This window comes from Lonchura striata, chromosome 29, assembly GCF_050655825.1.
Source record: "Lonchura striata isolate lonStrDom1 chromosome 29, ASM5065582v1, whole genome shotgun sequence".
Classification (NCBI taxonomy): Eukaryota; Metazoa; Chordata; class Aves; order Passeriformes; family Estrildidae; genus Lonchura; species Lonchura striata.
In genome coordinates, this window is record NC_140731.1 from 4,746,672 (window position 1) to 4,766,152 (window position 19,481).

Below are 19,481 nucleotides of genomic sequence, written 5' to 3' on the forward strand. Positions count from 1 at the left end.
GGGGTAAAGGATGAACCATTACAGACTGGTACAAAATCATGAAACTTAAAAACACAATGCAACACACAGCTACTTCAACATTTGCTAACTTTAGCATTAAGGCCTTTGCTCATATCTATAATTTGAACACTTGATCTCCTCATACTTTTCAATGAGTTACAAGGAAAAAGAGTCTGATTTATCAATTGCATCTTTATCCATAGCTTTACAAGAGAATTTCATCCCCAAGATCAAGGCATCTCCTCATCCCTTCCATCTGGGAATTGACTCTTTCTTTACTGACCTTGGTGTCTTCATGTTATTCCACTACATGTTCTCACTCTGTTCTTTTCTCTCACCTGGGGGAGGATTGCTGTCTGTAGGTCTCATCTGTGTACTGAAAGAGTTAATATCTCACCCAGGCCTGCAGATGGTTATGTGATTTCTCCCAGGTGGTGGTGGAACTCTTTACGGTAGGGACCATCCTGGGGCAGGGCCAGGATCTCAGCAGCCAGGCCAGAGCACAGCAGAAGCATGGCCAGGGCTGATGGCTTCTCCTGCCCTGCCCAGGGGTTGCGGATGAACCCCAGCAGTGGCAGAATCTTGGCCGAGCTGGCTTGGCCCGGGGCTGCTCCTGGTGCCAGACCCAGCTTGGCCTGGGCTGGTGGCAGGGCAGAGCTTAGTAGCAACAAGGTTGTTATAGATAAAAATTGATCCAGACAAATTAAAAATGCAAAATAGAAATTTTATTATAGTGATCAAATTCTCTCTGAGCCAGCCACAAGGAAAAGGACAGTGCCCAGCCCAGGACTGGCACTGGGTACATCACAGAGTGGATAGCCTCAACAGAGGGTCCCTCTATGCCCACACACCACCCTCCCGGTACAAGAGGTTTTTATAGGGAATATTTCACCCGAGGCCGGGATTTCAGTGATCAGCCTTTTCTTTCCATTCAAAGTCCAACATATTCATAAAGTCTCTTTGTGTTGAGTTGGACAATCCGGTGTCCGGTGGTGATGAATTTCCCTGATGTAGTTACTGGAACATGGCATTCAGATGTACCACCCTGGAGGGTTCCAGTGATTCCAATCTCGAGTTGCTGCCGGGTGATCATCGCCTGGGTTCCTGTATCACCTCAAGAAATGACCCATCTCTGGACGAGCCACATGTATTAGTTTGCAAATGAGGTTTTGTCAGAGACTGGTTTTCAAATATGTGGGGACAACTCCCAATGCCGATGTGTGTGTGCTTCCAACAATATCAAATATTACATACATCATATAATATTGGCACAAATTATATTCATTACATACCACAAGATGTTAACAACCGCAGCCTGGCCCAGCCTCGGCCCCGTGGCTTTCCCTGCTCTGCCCGGCAGCCGATGGGGACTGGCGGCTCCCCGGGATGGTGCCCGGCCCCACGGCAGAGCCCACCCAGCCCAGCCTGGCTGAGATGGGGCCTGGGCCGGCCTTGTCACCTGCTCTCAGGCTGGAAGATAAATGAGAATTCCCAGGATTTTTTGTTTTCAACAAGTGTGTTTACAGAGGCGTGTTCAGCTTTCTAGTGGTTTAATAAAATGTCAATATTCAGAACAACTCACTGATTGGTTTTATCAGGCACAGAGGAAGCTCCCAGCAGCTCTGCTCAAAAAAACCTCACTTCTGTGGTGGCTCCAATGATAAAACCAGCACACCATTCCCTGGGGAGCCTGTTCAGTGCCCCAGCACCCTCTGGGGAAGAACCGTTCCTGATAGCCAACCTAAACTTCCCCGACACAGCTCCAGCCATTCCTGGGGTCCTGTCCCTGGTCCCCAGAGCAGAGATTGGAGCCGTCCCTCAGGATGAAGCTGCAGCCCCTGAGGAGTCTCACCTCAGTCTCCTCTTTTCCAAGGTGGACAAACCAAGCCTCAGCTGCTCCTTGTGTGGCCCCTGCAGACCCTTCCCCATCCATGTAGCTCTGGATAGAGCTTTGATGGTGGATGGTGCTTAAATAACAAACCAAACTCCAGCTCTGCTGCTGTCAGTAGGATGTGGACTGGAGAGGCCGGACAAAGATGTGCAGGTGCTGAAGAAGACAAGCAACTTCCTTTCCAGTGCCCTGAGGGTCTTTCACTGTCTCACAACCTCCTCTGGGACATTATTCCTCCAAAAGAGGGTTACTTTGGGGGTTTTATGGGTGTTTTCCATTTCTAATTATGGTAATGGCAGTGGAGGTGTTTTATCAGTCCCTGTAGATGTGTGGGCAGATCAGACAAGCTGCAGCACTCATTTTCTTGGGAAAACTGGATTTATATCCCTCCATGACTCATCCCATTCGATTACAGAAGTTTGAGCACAACTACTGTGGCATAAGGCTGAGACGTCTTTAATGTAGGAATTAAGATAAAGGACTTTCTCTTGTGCCAAGTAGGAAGGGTACATATCTTCCCATCCTCATGGAAATGGAACATCCAAATGTTCTGTTCCTGTTGGATATGAGGTCCATGGAGTTGGAGAGGAAGGGGCTGTCTCAACTTCTGTGTGACTTTTTTTACCTTCAAAGCAGCAAAGTTACTGTACTATGCCAACCACCCTTTGCCACAAGTAAGATAAAAGAATTTGAATTAATAAGAGGATGCAACATAATTAGTTCCACATGCCTTTTATTAGACAAACACTGGGAAATGAAGAATGTTGAGGGTCAAAGCACAAATGAGAGCACAGCATTTTTTATATAAATAGTGACAGATGGGTTTGATTTCCAAATCTTTTGAAGGAGCTGGATGAGAATTGGACCCAAGAGAAGCCTAAGCGCTGGTGGCACTGGGGGCTGGAGTCAGTTCCTCAATAACATCCCCTGGTGGAAGAGCTGGTGGAGATGGACTTGAAGCTGGAGCTGCTGCCTCCGAGCACGCATGAGCCACCTGTGCCGTATCCGCTTCCGGAGATGTAGCCCATTCCCATTCCAGCACAGACCTCGCCTCCAGCCCCACCGCTGGGGCTCAGGCAGCTCCTGCTTCCATATCCCATTCCTGAAGTGGTTCTGGTCACAGCTGCCAGAGGAAAACACCCTCGTGAGAGGAATCCACAGGCAGTGGATGAGTGGGATAGGCTCTGAGCCGGGGTGGGAAGTAGATCTAGAAAGTGCCAAATATCTCCAGAAGTTACTTACAAATGTTCACTGAGCCGGCGCCTTCCCCAGAGAGCCTGTCAGGGAGCAAAATAGAGCCAGTGAGACTTCAAAGGGAACTCGTGAGCAGGATCTGCTCACAAAGGCAGGAAAATTTCCATTGAATATTTTTGACAGATGAGAAGTTTGTATGAAAGGCTGCTGTTCCCAAACAGCTCCTCTTCACAGGCACTCACTGGTCTTCAAACAGCTTTCAGGTCTGAATGTGGGCCCAGACCTGACAGGGTCTTTAACTCCACTGCACCTCTGAAAACTGATCTCACCCACCTGCACTCCTCGCCCTCCAGCAGCTTCCTGTAAGTCACAATCTCGATGTCCAGGGCCAGCTTGACATTCATGAGCTCCTGGTACTCCCGGAGTTGTCGGGCCAGGTCGGCCTTAGCTTTCTGCAAGGCTGTCTCCAGGTCCTCAAGTTTGGTCCTGGCGTCCTTGAGGGCCATCTCCCCACGCTGTTCTGCATCAGTGATGGCTGTCTGCAACCCAGTGACCTGCAGGGGAAAATCCAGATTTTCTTTCTTTATCAAGAGCATAATCCATCTCTTTATATCCTGAGGTCCCAATCCCAGGTCTGATATTTGGGTTAACATCAATAGGTGTGATCTTAACCATCACTGATCCATAAACTGAATTCAATTTGTTGAACTGATCCATGTTCTGAGCCAGGTGACAATCTGGATTTACCTCCGCAACTCTCAGAATTTCCTTGCGGTCATTGATACTACACTGAGTAACTCTTGATGATGTCACTACTCTGATACAAATCCTGTCATATTCATTCCTGATCCAGCAGAACTCCCTTGGTTGAATTTATTTTTATTCCCTGGGCAACTCAGAGGTCAGGTCACAGCAAGAGTTATATCTGATGCATTGCTGGTGCCCTTTACCTGTTTTTTCACGCTGTCAATCTCAGATCGGAGACGCTGGATGTGGCGGTTGATCTCCGAGATCTCCTGCTTGGTGTTCCGGAGGTCGTCCCCATGCCTGCCAGCCGTGGCCTGCAGCTCCTCGTACTGTCACAGAGAGGGACAACCAGTCAAAGGAAAATAAGCTGGATTTAGAGCCCAACACAGTGTAGGTCTGGGGGTGTTTGCGCTGCAAAATGTGTGTGTGTTCCCAATCCCAAATTAACACTTCTGAATTTCATAGGGTTATTAAATCTGAAGATATTCTGTGTTTCAAAATCACAGTGGGATCCACCTCCCCGGGGGAATCTGGGGATGGGAGGATGGTTTTCCCATTGCAGGAGCCTTGCCAGGTGCTTACCCTGGATTGGTACCAGGACTCGGCCTCGGCGCGGCTCCGGTTGGCGATCTCTTCGTACTGCGCCTTCACCTCGGCGATGATGCCCTCCATGTTCAGGCTCCGGTTGTTGTCCATGGTCAGGATGACAGAGGTGTCGGAGATCTGGCTCTGTATCTGGGACAGCTCCTGCAAAAGCAGCAAATTTTCCTGAGAGTCACAATACAAATGTTGCTTGGAGGATGGAAAGCCCCAGGGTTAGAGGGGAGAACTGGGTGAACAAAAGGATATTTCCAAGACAGCTTCATGCAGAAATGTGAAATGGAAAAACCATTGAATTATTTAGTGCAACAGAGGGGAAAGAGGGGAAAATAATTAGCCCTGAGGCTCTGAAATGAGAAAGGAAGGCAAGGACTCGGAGAAGGATATAAGCTTTGGTGCTCACTGCTTCGTAGAGGGCTCTGAGGAAGTCGATCTCTTCTGTGAGTGAATCCAGCCTGGCCTGCTGCTTTGTCTTGTCCATATAGGCAGTGTCCACCTCCTAGGAGAGGAGACACATCACCAGAATGAGATGAGTTTCAGAGAAGCAGAGGAAAAGATGGAGAAGAGGTTTATTGTAGGGCTGGGACGCCGTGTGGGTGGGCACCCACCTTTTTCAGGGTCACAAACTCGATCTCGACATCCGCGTGTTTGTTGAGCTCCTCTTCATATCTGTGGAATGGAGGTGGAGGGGTGGTCTAGGCTTGTTTTAAAATTATTTCGTGTTTTCAGGACCAGCCTCTAAATTTTTTTGTATGCACAGTTCTGCATCTTGTTCTTTTTGCCCTGTATTTTTCTGCCTGTGACTTTTCAGCCATATCTTGTATTAAACTCAGGCTTTTCTCAAAGTATTAAATCAGCAAAAAGGCTTTTCCCCCCATGTTTCCTGCATCTGTTGCAGCCCACCCAGGCTCAGGAAGACCATGAACAGACTCACTTGTTCTTGAAGTCCTCAGCAATGCTGTGCATCTTGCTCAGCTCCCCTGCCAGGTTCTCCTTGTCTGTCATTAGGCTGCTCAGGTGCCTCCTGAGGTTGTTTACGTAGGTGTCAAAGAGGGGCTCAATGTTCTTTCTCACTGTTTTGTTCCCTTGTTCTTGCAGAAGAGCCCATTTGGTCTCCAGGACCTTGTTTTGTTGTTCAAGGAATCGGACCTGGAGAGAGAAGGGTGTTTTAAGATGGTTTTCCTTGGAGCTGTGAGGGACATCCTGCAAGGATTCACTTGCTGGAAGGTGGGAGGTCTCAGCCCTTCAGGAACAGCTGACAATTTAAATACTCCTGCTCTCTTTCCCAACTCTGCTTCCTTACATCCAGTACCACCACTTTGTCCCTGTTTTCTGGTCTCACTGAAGCATTCTTTCAGGATGTATGTAAATGGTCTCAAAGCTGGAAACCCTCAGGATTTGTTCCCAGGCTCCTGGGATTTTCTAAGTGGCAGTATAGGAGCAGCAAAATTGTGGTTAAAGATATAATTCACCCTTGTTTGTGCTTCCCCACCAAAGAATCACCACAGCATAACCAGGAATCTCAGATCTCACCTTGTCGATGAAGGAGGCAAATTTATTGTTGAGGGTTTGAATCTGATCCTTCTCATCCTTACGGATACTCTTGATTTTGGGGTGAAAGTCCAGGTTGAGCGGCTTCAGAAGGCTCTGGTTGATTGACACTTCATGGATGCCCCCAACTGGAACAGCAGGGAATCCAGGGCCACCACCAAACCCAAACGGACCAGCAACTGCCCCACCAAACCCATAGGAGATCCCAGTGCCAGCACCAAAACCTGCAGGTCCGTAGGAGACACCACCTCTTCCAGCTACGGAGATCCTCTGGCATTCGCCAAGGCTGTGGAGGCTCCTGCTTCCAAACCCTCCAATGAACCTTCCATAGCCAGTGGTGGCCCCACAGCTTCCAGCTTGGGATACGGGGCGCAGGCAGAGGCTGGAGCTGCTGGCATTTGGGATGAAGGCAGAAGCAGAGCTGAAGCTAGTTCTGCCCAAGCTCCTCACAGTGCACTGGCGGGACATGGCAGCTGCCAGGAGTGATCCAAGGAGTAAAGGAATGAGAGGATGTGGCTGGAGGTGAAGCTGTGCTCCCCCAGCCTGGGACTGGCCCTTTATACCCTCCTGAGGAGGGGATGGTTCCAGTGTGGGGCTTATCCCACTGATTAACTGGGCCCGGCACACCCACAGTGAGTTCACCATGAGCATCTATGGAGCTTTCAAAAAAGGGCAGAGGTTGCATTTTTTTTTGTGTTGAAATATCTGAGAAAACCTCGATAGTGGCTTCTCAGCTCCTGTTTGCAGCCACCCCTTTCCCACTCCCTCCTTCCACTGCTGCAGGAGATGGTTCCTTGTTGGGCAAGTGCTTGCTCATCTCCAGTCCATGGATGAATCAACACAGGTTGTGTAAGGTTAATTCGGTTGATTTTGGAATGTTGGTTTGTGATGCAGGGTCTGAACTTTGAGAAGTCTCTGATCATGGGCTGAGGTTTTGAGCAAACTCCAGAGGGGCAACAGCACCTCAGGTCCCAACCTGATGGGAACTGTTCCCTTGTTCTTGTGCCTAGATGAGAATTCTTTAAAGCACAACTGGTGCAGGAGAGGGAAAGAGGTGATGGAGGGAGGGCCAGGGTGGTGATGGGGGAGTCTTTGAGCATCCACCACCAAAAAACAGCTGGGGAGTGGGAAGGATGTGGAGAGAATTTTATGGATGGTGTTCTCAGACCTTTTCTTTCTGTGAAAACTGTCCATATTCCACAGAGTCATCAGGGTTGGAAGAGACCTTCAGGATGATCCAGTTCAGCTGCCAGCCTAGCATTACCATGACCACCTTAAACCATGTATCCAAATGTGCCAAATCACCCTGATTTGGACTGACAACAGATGGTGAAATACCAGAACGTGCTCCAGAAGGGAGTTTCTGTCATCTGTGATGCCACAAACGCTGACTCGGCGATTTCTCAGGGCTTCACCTGTGCAGATTTTTGATCCGTTTCCTGAGTCATGGGATGACCTTGTCTCTACACGGTGTTACCAGGCTGCCCTCCCCACGCCTGTTGTTATCCCCCTCTTACTCACCAGGAAATTCAGTGCTGACAACATTGCTCACAGACAACTCTCTTCACTCCTACCCTCTGTGGCTTCCAGGAAAGCCAAACAGGGCATTTCGCTGGTGAAGGACATGGTGTCGGCTCCAGCACACAGGGGATTGTCCTAGAGCAGGTGAGATGCTCCCAGCTCTCTCCTGGTGCCTTGTCTGGATTCCCAGGGGTGGGCATACTTTTCCCAGCCCCTGCAGCCCCTGGGGTTTGTCATGGTTTGTCTCTACTGCAGGTGCCTGAGCTGAGCACCCACTCCTTGGAGGAGGTGGCAGCCCTCCCACAGAGCATTCCTGGGAATCCATAGCTTTCCCCAGCCATGTCCAGGCACTGGGATGTGCTGCAGGTGTTTGCAGGTGCACATTTCAGGAGCTTGTCCTGGCACACATGGCAGCCGGACAAAAAAGTGAGTGTGACCAGAAGATCTCAGGCAGGAAATGGATGGTTTCTCATCATCTTGTGTTGTTTTTCAACCAAGATTTTTAATTTTTATTTCCATTTTTCTCTCTGTTCTTGTAACATTTGCATTATATACCCTGGAATGGCAATAACTGTCCTGGGAGTGTTTCCGCTCTGTGTGTTACAACAAGCAGCAATTTTTAAGAGAGAGGAGCTCCTGTGACTGAGCCTCGGGCTGTCCTAAAGAATTCTATAAAATCCTTATGGGCACCAACCTGCAATCAGCTCCCTCCACACACTGCAAATCCAGGCCCCTGAGTGCCAGCGCCATCCATGTCATTATGACTAAGGCTTTAATCTGGGCTGGGCTGCAATTAATGGGAATCATTTTCTCCTGCTGAAATACCAGCCCCAGGTCATGGCTGCAATCTGATGGGATGCAAGAGGTGACAGCCTGGAGACCAGGGCCCTGCTCTTCAGCAGGGACAGCTGTAGATTGGTTGAGAATCCAGAAGTGTGATGCCCTGGAAGAACAAATATTCTGGCTCTGGCATTTCCTGGGCTGGGTGACAGGCTTTGAACTCCCTGTGCTGTGATCCAGGTGTGTATACAGTGGGCAGCACCTCCTGATGTCCCTGTTGGATGTGGGACCAAGTGTTGGTGTCACAGAGGATGGAAACTCCCTTCTGGGCCAGATTCGGATATTTCCTGATCAGGGTGATTTGGCACATTTGGGTTTAGGGTGGTCATGGTAATGCTAGGCTGGCAGCTGAACTGGATCATCCTGAAGGTCTCTTCCAACCCTGATGACTCTGTGGAATATGGACAGTTTTCACAGAAAGAAAAGGTCTGAGAACACTATCCATAAAATTCTCTCCACATCCTTCCCACTCCCCAGCTCTTTTTTGGTGGTGGATGCTCAAAGACTCCTGCTAATGCCCCATGTAGTGACCCCGCACAGCATGAGGGGCTGGAGTGTGTCCACAGACAGGAAGGGAACTGGGAAACGGACTGGAGCACCAGGGAAGGGGCTGGAGAACTCCTGAGGGACCTGCAATGGCTCAGCCTGGAAAAAAGGAGGCTCAGGGAATTCCCTGACAGGAGGAGGCAGCCAGGGGAGAGTCAGGCTCTGCTCCAAGGGAACAACAGGACAAGAGGAAGCAGCCTCAGACTGTGCCAGGGGAGGTTTAGGTTGGACATCAGGGGGAATTTCTCCATGGGCATTGGCAGGGGCTGCCCAGGGGGGTTTGGAGTCTTCATCCTGGAGGTGTCCAAGGAAAGCCTGGATGTGGCATTTGGTACTGTGGGCTGGGTTACAAGGTGGGGATTGCACAGGTTGGATTCAATGATCTGGGAGGGCTTTTCCAACCTCAGGGATTCTGGGATTATACAATCCCATATCCTCTGGTTAGAGAGGGTGTGTTTGGGCAGCAGAAGGAAGGCCATTGGCTGAGCTCCCCAGCCTGCTGTTCTGAGGGAGAGAGGATATTGCTCCTTCCCTGGAGGCTGCTGAGAGAGGTGGTGGAGCAGGAGCGGAGACCCACAGCAGATCCACAACCAAGGCTGCAAGACTTCAGGAAGGAGATTTCCTCAGGGATACACATGCAGAGCACAAGGCATCCTAAAAATTAGGGGAAACTACTGGTCCTGAAGGAAAGCCTGAATCCAGCCTGCCATTCCAGCACTGCCAGTTCCCTTTTATTTCCACAAATCCATTAATATTTTCTTAAGAGAGCCTCTCTACTCATTACTTGAACCTATTAAAATCCAGGGAGTGAGGGCTGGCATGTTTTTTCCAGTCTCAACTGGAAAAAACTCATTCAAGCAACCTTTCAGCAGTGAGATCTCTCACTGCAGATGTTTCTCTGCTTTTACTTCTCCATTAATTCCTCCCAATTAGTCAGAACCACATCTGAAATCCCTACACCTCCTCTGGTTTTTCTTTCACCTTGTCAAAACAAGACCTTGTCTCCAACATATTTTAAGAACCTGAAGAAACACTAGATCTTGAACACTTTGACTTTTCAACAATGAAATAAATCTCTTTCTTGTTTTTGTTTTGTTTTGTTTTTGTTTTTGGTTTTGTTTTTGGTTTTGGTTTTGTTTTTTTTTTGTTTTGTTTTTTGTTTTGGTTTTGGTTTTTGTTTTTTTTTAATAGCTACTGGATTATTGACATTTAATTCAGTGTAGGACCATATCTGGTTCATGATTCTTACTGACCAGAGTATGGACCTGATCTTGCCTCTCTGTGTGCTTAGAGGAGATGGAACATCAGCACCAGGACCCTGAGCCAGGGAGGGCTCTCAGCCTGCTCAGGCAGATGTTGGCACTGCTGGCTCCAAGGCGTGGGTGACACCAGGGGTTTGGGATGGATGATTCACATGAACAAGCCAGGGGGTTGCTCTGGCTCCCTTGGGAATTAATTCCCTCTTGTTTGGGGTTTGTGCATGCACATCACACACCTGGCACTGGGATCCCACCCTCAGGATCCAGGCTCCTGGATGCTCAATGGGCTGGGAGCTGGAAGTAAATGAAGCTCAGACCTTTTCCCCTGTGCCTGACTCTTGCCTTGGCGTGTCCTGGTGTTTGGCTTCCAGGTGTTTTCCCTGAACAGTGGGGAGGGAATGTCGAAATCAAACACCAAACCTCCCTCTGAGGTTCTGCTGGGCTGGGGTGTTCTGTTTGCTGACAGTGAAATTCAGTAAATCTGAGTGAGGAGCAAAAATCTCAGTCTTGAACTGGTCAGGGCCTGAGGGAAAGTTCTTGTTACCTGTGTTTGCATTTGCTCTTGCACCTCTTTAATTAAAAGGACTACAAAATAGAATAAATTACATGTGCATTTTTATTAGACAAACTCCAGAAAGTAAAGAGAGACGAACAGTCATAGGACACATTTTATATACAAAATCCGGCCAAAAAATTGCTGAGCTGGAGCAAGCGAGCTGCAAATTTAACCCAGTGAGACTCAGGTTCCAGGGCTGAGCCCAACAGGATGTGTGCAAGACAACACAGCTGAGAGAGAGTTCCTAAAGTAAGGCTCCTGTGGGACAGGACTTGGGGTGCAGGTGGCCCTGGTTGTGCTCACCCCACCACGCTCCAGTAAAGGACCAGTTTTGGTGTTTTATGGTGCGTGGTGGTGAATGGAAAGAGAATTTTAGCTCCTGTAACTTCTTCTGGTGGAGGAGCTGGAGACAAACTTCATGCTGGAGCTGCTGCCAGCTCCAAGGGTGGTGCTGCTCACCCCGGGAACGCTCCCACAGTTGAAGCTGCTCCCCAGATTGCAGATCCCCCCTCCCATGCTGAGGTTGCTCCCTCCTCCGTATCCCGTTCCCACTGTTGTTCTGGTGACGGCTGCAAGGAGGAGAAGGAAATGTTTCAGTATCTCTGGGCATTGGCTCCTTGGTGTAGAGACACAAGAATGTTTAAATAAAGGCAATTCTTATATTTTAGAGACTTACAGATATTCACTGGGACCCCATCTCCAGCCAGCCTGTTCAGGGATGGAAGACAAGAGGATTAGAAGTCTTTTGATATTGTGGGGGAGCAATAAAATACATTTCCCAGAGGCCTTTGGGGAGCAAAATAAATTCACAGCATAATTAATGGACTTTTGTTATTTCCATTATCTGGGATAATCTCCCCACTCTGTGGGGATTTCAGAAATGCTGAGCTTTTCCTGTGCCATCCCCAGCCCCAGGGCTGGATGTTTCCCACCCACCTGCACTCCTCGCCCTCCAGCAGCTTCCTGTAGGTTGCAATCTCAATGTCCAAGGCCAGCTTGACGTTCATGAGCTCCTGGTACTCTCGGAGCTGCCGGGCCAGGTCAGCCTTGGCCTGTTGCAGAGCATCCTCCAGCTCAGCCAGTTTGGCCTTGGCATCCTTGAGGGTCAGTTCCCCACGCTCCTCGGCATCGGCGATGGCAGCTTTCAGGTTTGCACACTGTGGAACACAAAGTTCTGCTCGAAGTCCCCATCCCAGACCCAGGTTGTTCTTTACCTCCCCTGCAATCACAAGGTTTTATCCCAGCACCATCAACTCCACCAGTTTTAGTGACAGTTTTCTTTTTCAATGAAAAAGGGTCAAACTGAGTAGAACTGCTCAGGTTTCTCCAACCTTTTCCTTCCTCTCCCTTGCAAGTCAGGGGCTAGATTGGTTAAAAGTGGTGTTTGCTGCCCCTTACCTGTTTTTTCACGCTGTCAATCTCAGATCGGAGCCGCTGGACATGGCGGTTGAGCTCCGAGATCTCCTGCTTGGTGTTCCGGAGGTCGTCCCCATGCCTGCCAGCCGTGGCCTGCAGCTCCTCGTACTGTCACAGAGAGGGACAACCAGTCAAAGGAAAATCCAGCATTTTTGGAGTTTCCAGGAGCCCTGGGAGTCCCTCCTCAAGCCCAGATCAACAGCTGGGAAGGTTTTCTTGGAAGAATCGGTCTTTATCTGTTCCAGACAAGATATGAAGATAAGAGCAAGGAAACCCCAGATCCTTCACCTTGGTCTGGTACCAGGACTCGGCCTCGGCACGGCTCCGGTTGGCGATGTCCTCGTACTGTGCCTTGACCTCAGAGATGATGCTGTCCAGGTCCAGGTTCCGGTTGTTGTCCATGGTGAGAACCACAGAGGTGTCAGAGATCTGGGTCTGCATCTGGGACAGCTCCTGCAAAGAGCAGAGGTAATCCCCTTGGGAGATGCCTTTTCATCCTTCCAGGTGAGTTGCAGACCTGGGAGAGGCTGTTACAGATCCTTATCGGAACAGCTCAGGTGCTGGTGCAACTCAACAGAGGGGAAGGATTTAGCATCTCCTGGAGGGAGAGAAGCTCTTCACTGAGGGCTGGGATGTTTTGGAGCTGCTTGTACTCACTGCTTCGTACAATGCTCTGAGGAAATTAATTTCTTCACTCAGTGCATCTGCCCTGGCTTGGAGTTCCACCTTGTTCATGTAGGAAGCATCTACATCCTGGGGGATGAGAGATTCTTGGGTAGTTTACACCCTATCAGTAAATCAGGAACATGTATTGTGATAACAGTCCAGGGAAGAAACCATAATAGAACTGAAGGGGTTGGACTTGTAATGGGTGGATTTGTGACTGAGTGGGTGATCAGAGCTCTACAATGAGCCATCCCACAGTGCCTGGAATTTGCTCTCACCTTCTTGAGTGTCACAAATTCGTTCTCTGCAATGGTCCTTCTGTTGATCTCATCTTCGTACCTAAAGGAGGACGGCACAGGGAGTTTTTGTTTGGGCAGGTAACAGAAAGATTTGAGCTTGCTGGAATGAATTTCCTTCAGAGCATTTTGCATACAATGCTCTTTTGCCTCAATGAGAGACCAGGAGCTGAACCAGTTAAAACAAGTACATCAAAACAATTCGAACAAATCTATTATTTTTTACTTATTTCTGGCCATTAGTCATCCTCCTTCTGCTGTTTTAAGCAAATGAAATGTGCTGCTCTGAAACTTTCAGAACTACTGTGTAATTTTTTCCTCTCAGTAGGTAATTTAGTTAATAAGTCTTTGATCATGCTCCAAATTATTCCCTAAATGTTGGTGTACTTGGATCTGTTACTCCGTTACTGAGAAAATTTCTCTTTGAGAAAATGTCATTGCCAGGAATTCCGCGATCCCAGACTCTCCTGGATCCCCCCAGTTTGTTTAAGGATGTTGAGAGGAGAAAGGCTGCACCTGCCGAGGTGAGTACAGCATTAGCTCAAGACTTACTTCTTCTTGAAGTCCTCAACCAGGTACTGGGTGTTGACGAGTTCTCCCTCCAGCCTCCCCTTGTCGCTCAGCAATGAGTTCAGCTGCACCCGCAGGTTGTTGATGTAGGTCTCGAAAAGTGGCTCCAGGTTGTTTCTCACTGTTTTCATTCCCTGCTCCTGCAGCAAACTCCACTTGGTTTCCAGCACTTTGTTTTGTTGCTCAAGGAATCGGACCTGGAAAGAGAAATATCCTGAAGGGGCTTTGAAAGAACAGAGACTGGGGAGAATTTCCCCAAAAATGAGAGGGTCTCAGAACTGGGTGAGAGGGTAAAATGCTCCTTCCAGCTGGTTTTCAGAGCCAAATTCTCATCTGTTGGGAGATTTGATTGCAGGGACCCTGTTCAGTGTTAGAAACTCTGGAACAACCCTTGATTTTCTGGCTTCCTGTTTATTGTTTAAATTGAGACCAGGTATAGGGATTTTGTGTGAAAAACATGAGCAAAATCACATAAGGAACAAAGCAGGGCTTGCTCTTTAATTAAAATAATACTGTTAAGGTGCTGCTTCTCCTTCCCTTCCATAGAGCTCCCCTACCCCAGTAAATGTCAAAAATATTGCAGGATTTTCCTTGAAACCACAGAGGAGCAGCTTGACCAGAGCTGGATCTGAGCAGATGTTCTTGCACATCAGTGAAATATGGTGGTCAGAAAGATTTGGATCAGATTTTGATATTTTGAACTAAAAATCCAAACATTTTGGTGGCAGATTTAAATGCCTTTGAGAGCACTCAAGCATTGAGAAGCTGCTTCTCTCTTGTGCCAATTTCTTGGTCATTTTAAATGGGTTTCTGGAATTCATTTGATCATTTACAAAGCTCTTCCCAAGGCTCCTGAAATGCTCAGCCTAAAGTCTCCAGAAGGGTGGGATTCTCCTCTGGAGATTTCTTTCCCCACTGCCCGTGAGATGTGGAGCAGCAAAAGAGGAGGAACTCAAACACTGAATGATTAATTCATGGCAACCGCTATGGAACAGGTGCCATTCCCTGGAGCTTCCAGGGCATCTTCCAGTCTTATTCCTCACTTCTGTTCCTCCTCAATCAGGTTTTGCCCTCATCAAGAAGAAAAGAGAAGTGTCCCTGTCAAAAAAATCAGATATTTAGGAAAGCTCACCTTATCAATGAAGGAGGCGAATTTGTTGTTGAGGGTTTTGATTTGTTCCTTCTCCTCTTTTCGGATCCTTTGGATGTTAGGGTCAATCTCCAAGTTGAGCGGTTTCAGAAGGCTCTGATTGATGGAGACTTCATGGATGCCCCCAGCTGGGAATCCAGGGCCACCCCCAAAGGCCCCGTATCCGTAGCCAAGGTTGGCTGGAACACCAAAGCCGCCCCCGTACACGCTCCCGGCGCCACCACCAAACCCTGCCGAGCCATAGAAGCTGCCACCCCTTCCAGCCACAGAGATCTTCTTGCAGCCACCAACGTTGTAGAGGCTTTTGCTTCCAAAGCCCCCCCCGACCCTGGCAAAGCCACTGCCAGCATTGCAGCTGCCCAGGCGAGTGACGGAGCAGGAGCTGAAGCTGGTCCGGCACGTGTTGGGGACCATGGCCGAAGCAGCACTGAAGCCACTTCTCCCCCTCTGAATCCTGACGGTGGACTGGCGAGACATTGCTGGGGCTTTTGGATTGGGGTGGATGCTGCAGCTAGAATAAAGGAGCAAAGGTGCTGGCCTGGAGCAAGGAGTAGGAGGGAAAGGAGAGAGGTGAACCTGTGCTCTGCAAGGGCCAGGGAGAGCCCTTTTATGCATGTATGAGCCTGGGATGGGTTGGATGAGGTGGATCATCTTTCTGATGAATTAGGCTTGGCATGTCCAACAGCATTCTGGAGAGTGAACTCACTCTGCACACACGCCCTGCTGAAATAATACAGCCCATGTTCTCAGCAACAGGGAATTGTTTGGGAATAACTGTCGCCGGTCTTTGTAGACAGCCAGACTCGTCCCCATTTCAAAGCTGGAAAGTGCTGATGAGTCATGCTGGGCACTGGCAGCAAAACACCGCTCAAGTGCCTGTCACTCAACAGCTCTGTCATTGGAAAACTTCATCCCTCAGGATTGCTTTTGCCCCTTTTGTTCACAAGCAGGGATTGGGAAAGTTTAAATCCTTGTGCTTTAGGAGCAGGACCGGTGCCAGTTCCACAGCCAGCCCTGCAGTCAACTGTTTTATCCTGGGGTTTTGGGATAGCTTTGTGATAAGATTCTTGTGAAATTTGCCCAGAGAAGTTGTGAACTCCCCATCTCTGGAAGTGTCCAAGGCTGGGTCAGATGGAATTTGGAGCAACCTGGTCTATGAAAGGTGTCCCTGTCCATGGGAGTAGATGATCCTTAAGGTCCCTTCCCATCCAAACCATCCTGTGATTCCATGGACCACATGATCCCCTCTGAGCCACCACAGAAATCAGCAGATAGAGTTTTTCTCCCATTCCTAAAAAGCTCAGGTCCCTCTGGAAATCCTGCTGGAAATCCTGCTTTTCCAGGCTTATTCCACTGTCTTAAAAAATATAATTACATGAATAAAAATGGAATATTTTGACAAGATCTTTTTGTTCCGTTGTGGTTTTTGACAGCTGCCACTGAGCTGCCACGTGTCACAAACATGTGCTGCCAGCTCGGGTTTGAGGGTTTGGACTTTATTTTAACAGGATGAAAACAAACAAGCAAACAACTCAGAAATGTATACATGGGAGGAAAGATTGTGGGAATGGCAAGTGCTTTGACTCCACTGGCTCTGTGGAAATGGAGTGCTTCGGGGCTGTTCCCAATGCACACTTAATAAACACAATGTCATTTCCCAAGGATTTAGTCAGCTCTTTCAGCACATCTTGAAGTGTGATCCTGCCTGCTGAAATCCACTGAAAAGCACAGGATTCCCTCTGCCCAGAACCACAGGACCCTCTAGGACATCATGGGTCTTTCCACATGTGCCAGCACAGCCCTTTGCATTTAACAGGTGGTTTGAGTAAAAAATAAAAGATAAAAAAGTAAAAAATAATTCATTTTGAGGGACAAAAAGTGCTTGTGGTGTTTTGTGTTGCTCAGGAAAATAGGATTTGTATTTAATTTATTTATAAAAAAGGCTGAAATTGTAAAGTATACCCCTGAGCCCTTGTGCTGGCTGCAGGCCAGAGCAGCTGCTGCTGCAGCACAGGAAGAATGGAATAATGAGGAATCAATTGAATAATGAGGAATCACCATGGTGGGGGCAGTTGTGCTTCCATCTGCCCCTGCTTGGCGACATATCTAAGTGCAGGAAACTCAGAGAAATTTTTTGTGTGCCTGTTGTTTCCCAGCTTTCTGAAAGGTGATGTTTGCAATGGAGGTTTTAAATTCATTGTTATTCTTAGGCAGGGTTTGTCAGGTTGGTTTTGTGTTTATTGCCAGACTGAGATTTTATCGCAAGGAAGGGCTGAATCCTGCAGGTTTTGCACAGTGAGACCATGTCACTGAATCTGCATCCTGGGAGCTGGACGCAAACAGATTGGAAGCAAAGTCTGTGTCCAAAGGGCATTTTTGAAAGGATTATTGAACAGTCTGGCGGCTTTGCCCACCAGCAGACAGATACCAAGACTTGAGTTCATGAGGTTCATTCCCACATGCTGGATTCCAGTCCCAGGAAGATTTTCAATTGAAAGAGGGGAAAATTAAGTTGGATATTGGAAAGAAATTCCTCCCTGTGAGCATGACGAGTCCCTGGCACAGGCTGCCCAGACAAGCTGTGGCTGCCCCTTCCCTGCAAGTGTCCAAGGCCAGGCTGGAGCAGGCTGGGATAGTGGAAGGTGTCCCTGTCCATGGCAAGGATGGACTTTAAAGTCCCTTTCCACCCAAACGACTCCATGACCATAAGATATTCAAAAGCAGCTGGAAGTTGTCAGCCCATGGTTCCTTTGGGAATACTCTCTCAGGTCTCTCCATCTCCCCTAACTCCGAGTACCTGAAAAGAATTCTATTCCAATTTTTCCAGTGGAGATCAGCACCAAAGGGCAGATCGTGCCTCCCCAGGGAGATTCACGACGTGGGGAGTCCAGGTGTGCAGGGTAGAGCTCCCCCAGTTCTCCTAGTGGGATGTGTCAGTGCTTTCCTTTTTCCCCTCAGGCTCCCTTTGCATCTGAAACTTGTCTTTTTTTGGCTAAGGAATCCACTGAGTGCGCTGGATCCCGTGGTTAATAACAGTAGTAATAATGCAGCTCCTCCAAGCAACTGAGAAGGAATTAATTTCTTTCCATTCCATGTTCTGCCAGGGTGGAGGTGATGTGGTCGTCACTCATCCGGAAGGAATTTCAGAGGTAATTACAAAAGGCAGAACTGGGAGCACAAGGAGCTGCAGCTACAGGTTTGGGGTATGGGCTGATGGAAAGGGGGGGTCCCCACCCTGCTTTGTTGATGAAACTCAGGGTTTCCAGGTAGCTCCTGGGGGTGTGTCTCCCATGCTTCTGCAGCTCCAGACATGGAATGGATTTGCTGCTCTGGTGCAGGGACCTCCTGATACAGAGGTTCCAGAGGATGGTGCTGGAGCTCACCCACTGCTCAGGAGCTTTTCTTCCAGATCCCACCTCAGGAGCGGTGTCTGGGCAGGTCCCTCTGGGCCAGAGTCCCTCCGGTGTGAGAGAGGCTGAGCAGGTTCTGGAGCTCCCTTCCCTCCCCCTCCTTGTTTCTTTCCACCAGGATGAGCAGTTGCTGGAAGCCAAGAGCAAGAGGCAGGAGAACACTTTAGAAACGCTGTAAACCTGGGAGTAAACTCTTGGCTGAATTTGCATCTCGCACCATGCTGCTGTCAAGGTAAAAACTTCTCCTTTGAGATTAGGGAGTTCTGCCTCTGTCAGGACAAAAATTGCAACTCAAGCCCCTTTAGTGAGAAATCGGAGCCATTTTCCTGTGGTTTAGTGAACGGGGATGTCTCCAACAGCTTTTCATCACCTCCTCTCCATCCCTCTACTCCACTGCTCCTATCCAGATTCCACCTGAGAATGCTTCATCTGATGCAACTTCTCAGGCTGAAATTTTTAGATGCTCCTCTCTGTGTTTTGTTTGCAAAAATAACCATATTTGTAAAACAAGAGCATGTCAAAGTACCTTGCATTGGTTCACCTGTGCTACTTAATCTCAGTTTAATTATCAGCAAAGTCAAGGCTGTAATTTAGGTTAATTTCTTAAATTAAAGCCTTTGGGTTAAACTTGGGCTTCCAAGCTAAATTCAAACCGACTCATTGCGGGCGTAATTTGCTATTTCATCCTGCATTAATGAAGACCAGCAAGACAGAGGTTTTTCCACAGGAGCCCACTGAACTCACAGCACCCATGTGCTGTGGGGCCAGGCCCCTCTGAGACCTCCTGGGTGAGAGGTGAGTGTCCATGAATCCCATTTCCTGAAGGGATGGATTAGGACGAGCTCCTCAGAAGTTTTCTCATAGGTGTTTCCCTGTGCTGGGTCCTTTGAGCCTGTTCCCAGCAGTATCTGGAGGCCAGTCAGCTCCAGCTCCTGGGTGACTTTGAAGTGTAGGTGTGACCTGCTTTCACCAGGTAATTGTTTTCTGTGCCAGCACGGAGACTCTGGGTGCACTCCAGGCTTTGCGAAGAACTTCAGCTCCATTATTTCTCCTTGGCACATGCCTGGGGAGGGCTTGTTCTCCCTGGGCTCAGCTGCATCTCGAAGGACTCTCAGACTTTTGGGGGGGGTCTGGTACCTCCTTTATCCTGTTCTGGTACCTGGTTGGTGGCACCTGAAGGAACCTGGATCCTCCACATCTCCTTGTAATGCCTTTGGAAAATCCCCTGCCCTAGGCTGGGTTGCTGGGGCTGTGACCCCACATGAAAA

At 48.7% G+C, this 19,481-nt stretch overlaps 2 protein-coding genes across 2 annotated transcripts; both read right to left on the minus strand.

The window, feature by feature from the left end:
• Positions 1-637: 637 nt before the first annotated feature.
• Positions 638-8,399, minus strand: LOC110477830 (keratin, type II cytoskeletal 75-like). Its single transcript, XM_021543939.4, has 9 exons — positions 5,966-8,399; positions 5,367-5,581; positions 5,041-5,101; positions 4,836-4,931; positions 4,415-4,579; positions 4,036-4,161; positions 3,419-3,639; positions 3,134-3,168; positions 638-3,014 (listed from the first exon to the last, which is right to left on the minus strand). The coding sequence occupies exons 1-9, from the start codon at positions 6,632-6,634 to the stop codon at positions 2,806-2,808; spliced, it is 1,797 nt and encodes a 598-aa protein (XP_021399614.2). The 5' UTR covers positions 6,635-8,399; the 3' UTR covers positions 638-2,805.
• A 1,325-nt stretch (positions 8,400-9,724) lies between these two features.
• Positions 9,725-18,964, minus strand: LOC110477829 (keratin, type II cytoskeletal 75-like). The gene is made up of 9 exons (XM_021543938.2): positions 14,786-18,964; positions 13,636-13,850; positions 13,066-13,126; positions 12,779-12,874; positions 12,410-12,574; positions 12,104-12,229; positions 11,642-11,862; positions 11,382-11,413; positions 9,725-11,274 (listed from the first exon to the last, which is right to left on the minus strand). The coding sequence occupies exons 1-9, from the start codon at positions 15,452-15,454 to the stop codon at positions 11,078-11,080; spliced, it is 1,782 nt and encodes a 593-aa protein (XP_021399613.2). The 5' UTR covers positions 15,455-18,964; the 3' UTR covers positions 9,725-11,077.
• Between the last annotated feature and the right edge of the window lie 517 nt (positions 18,965-19,481).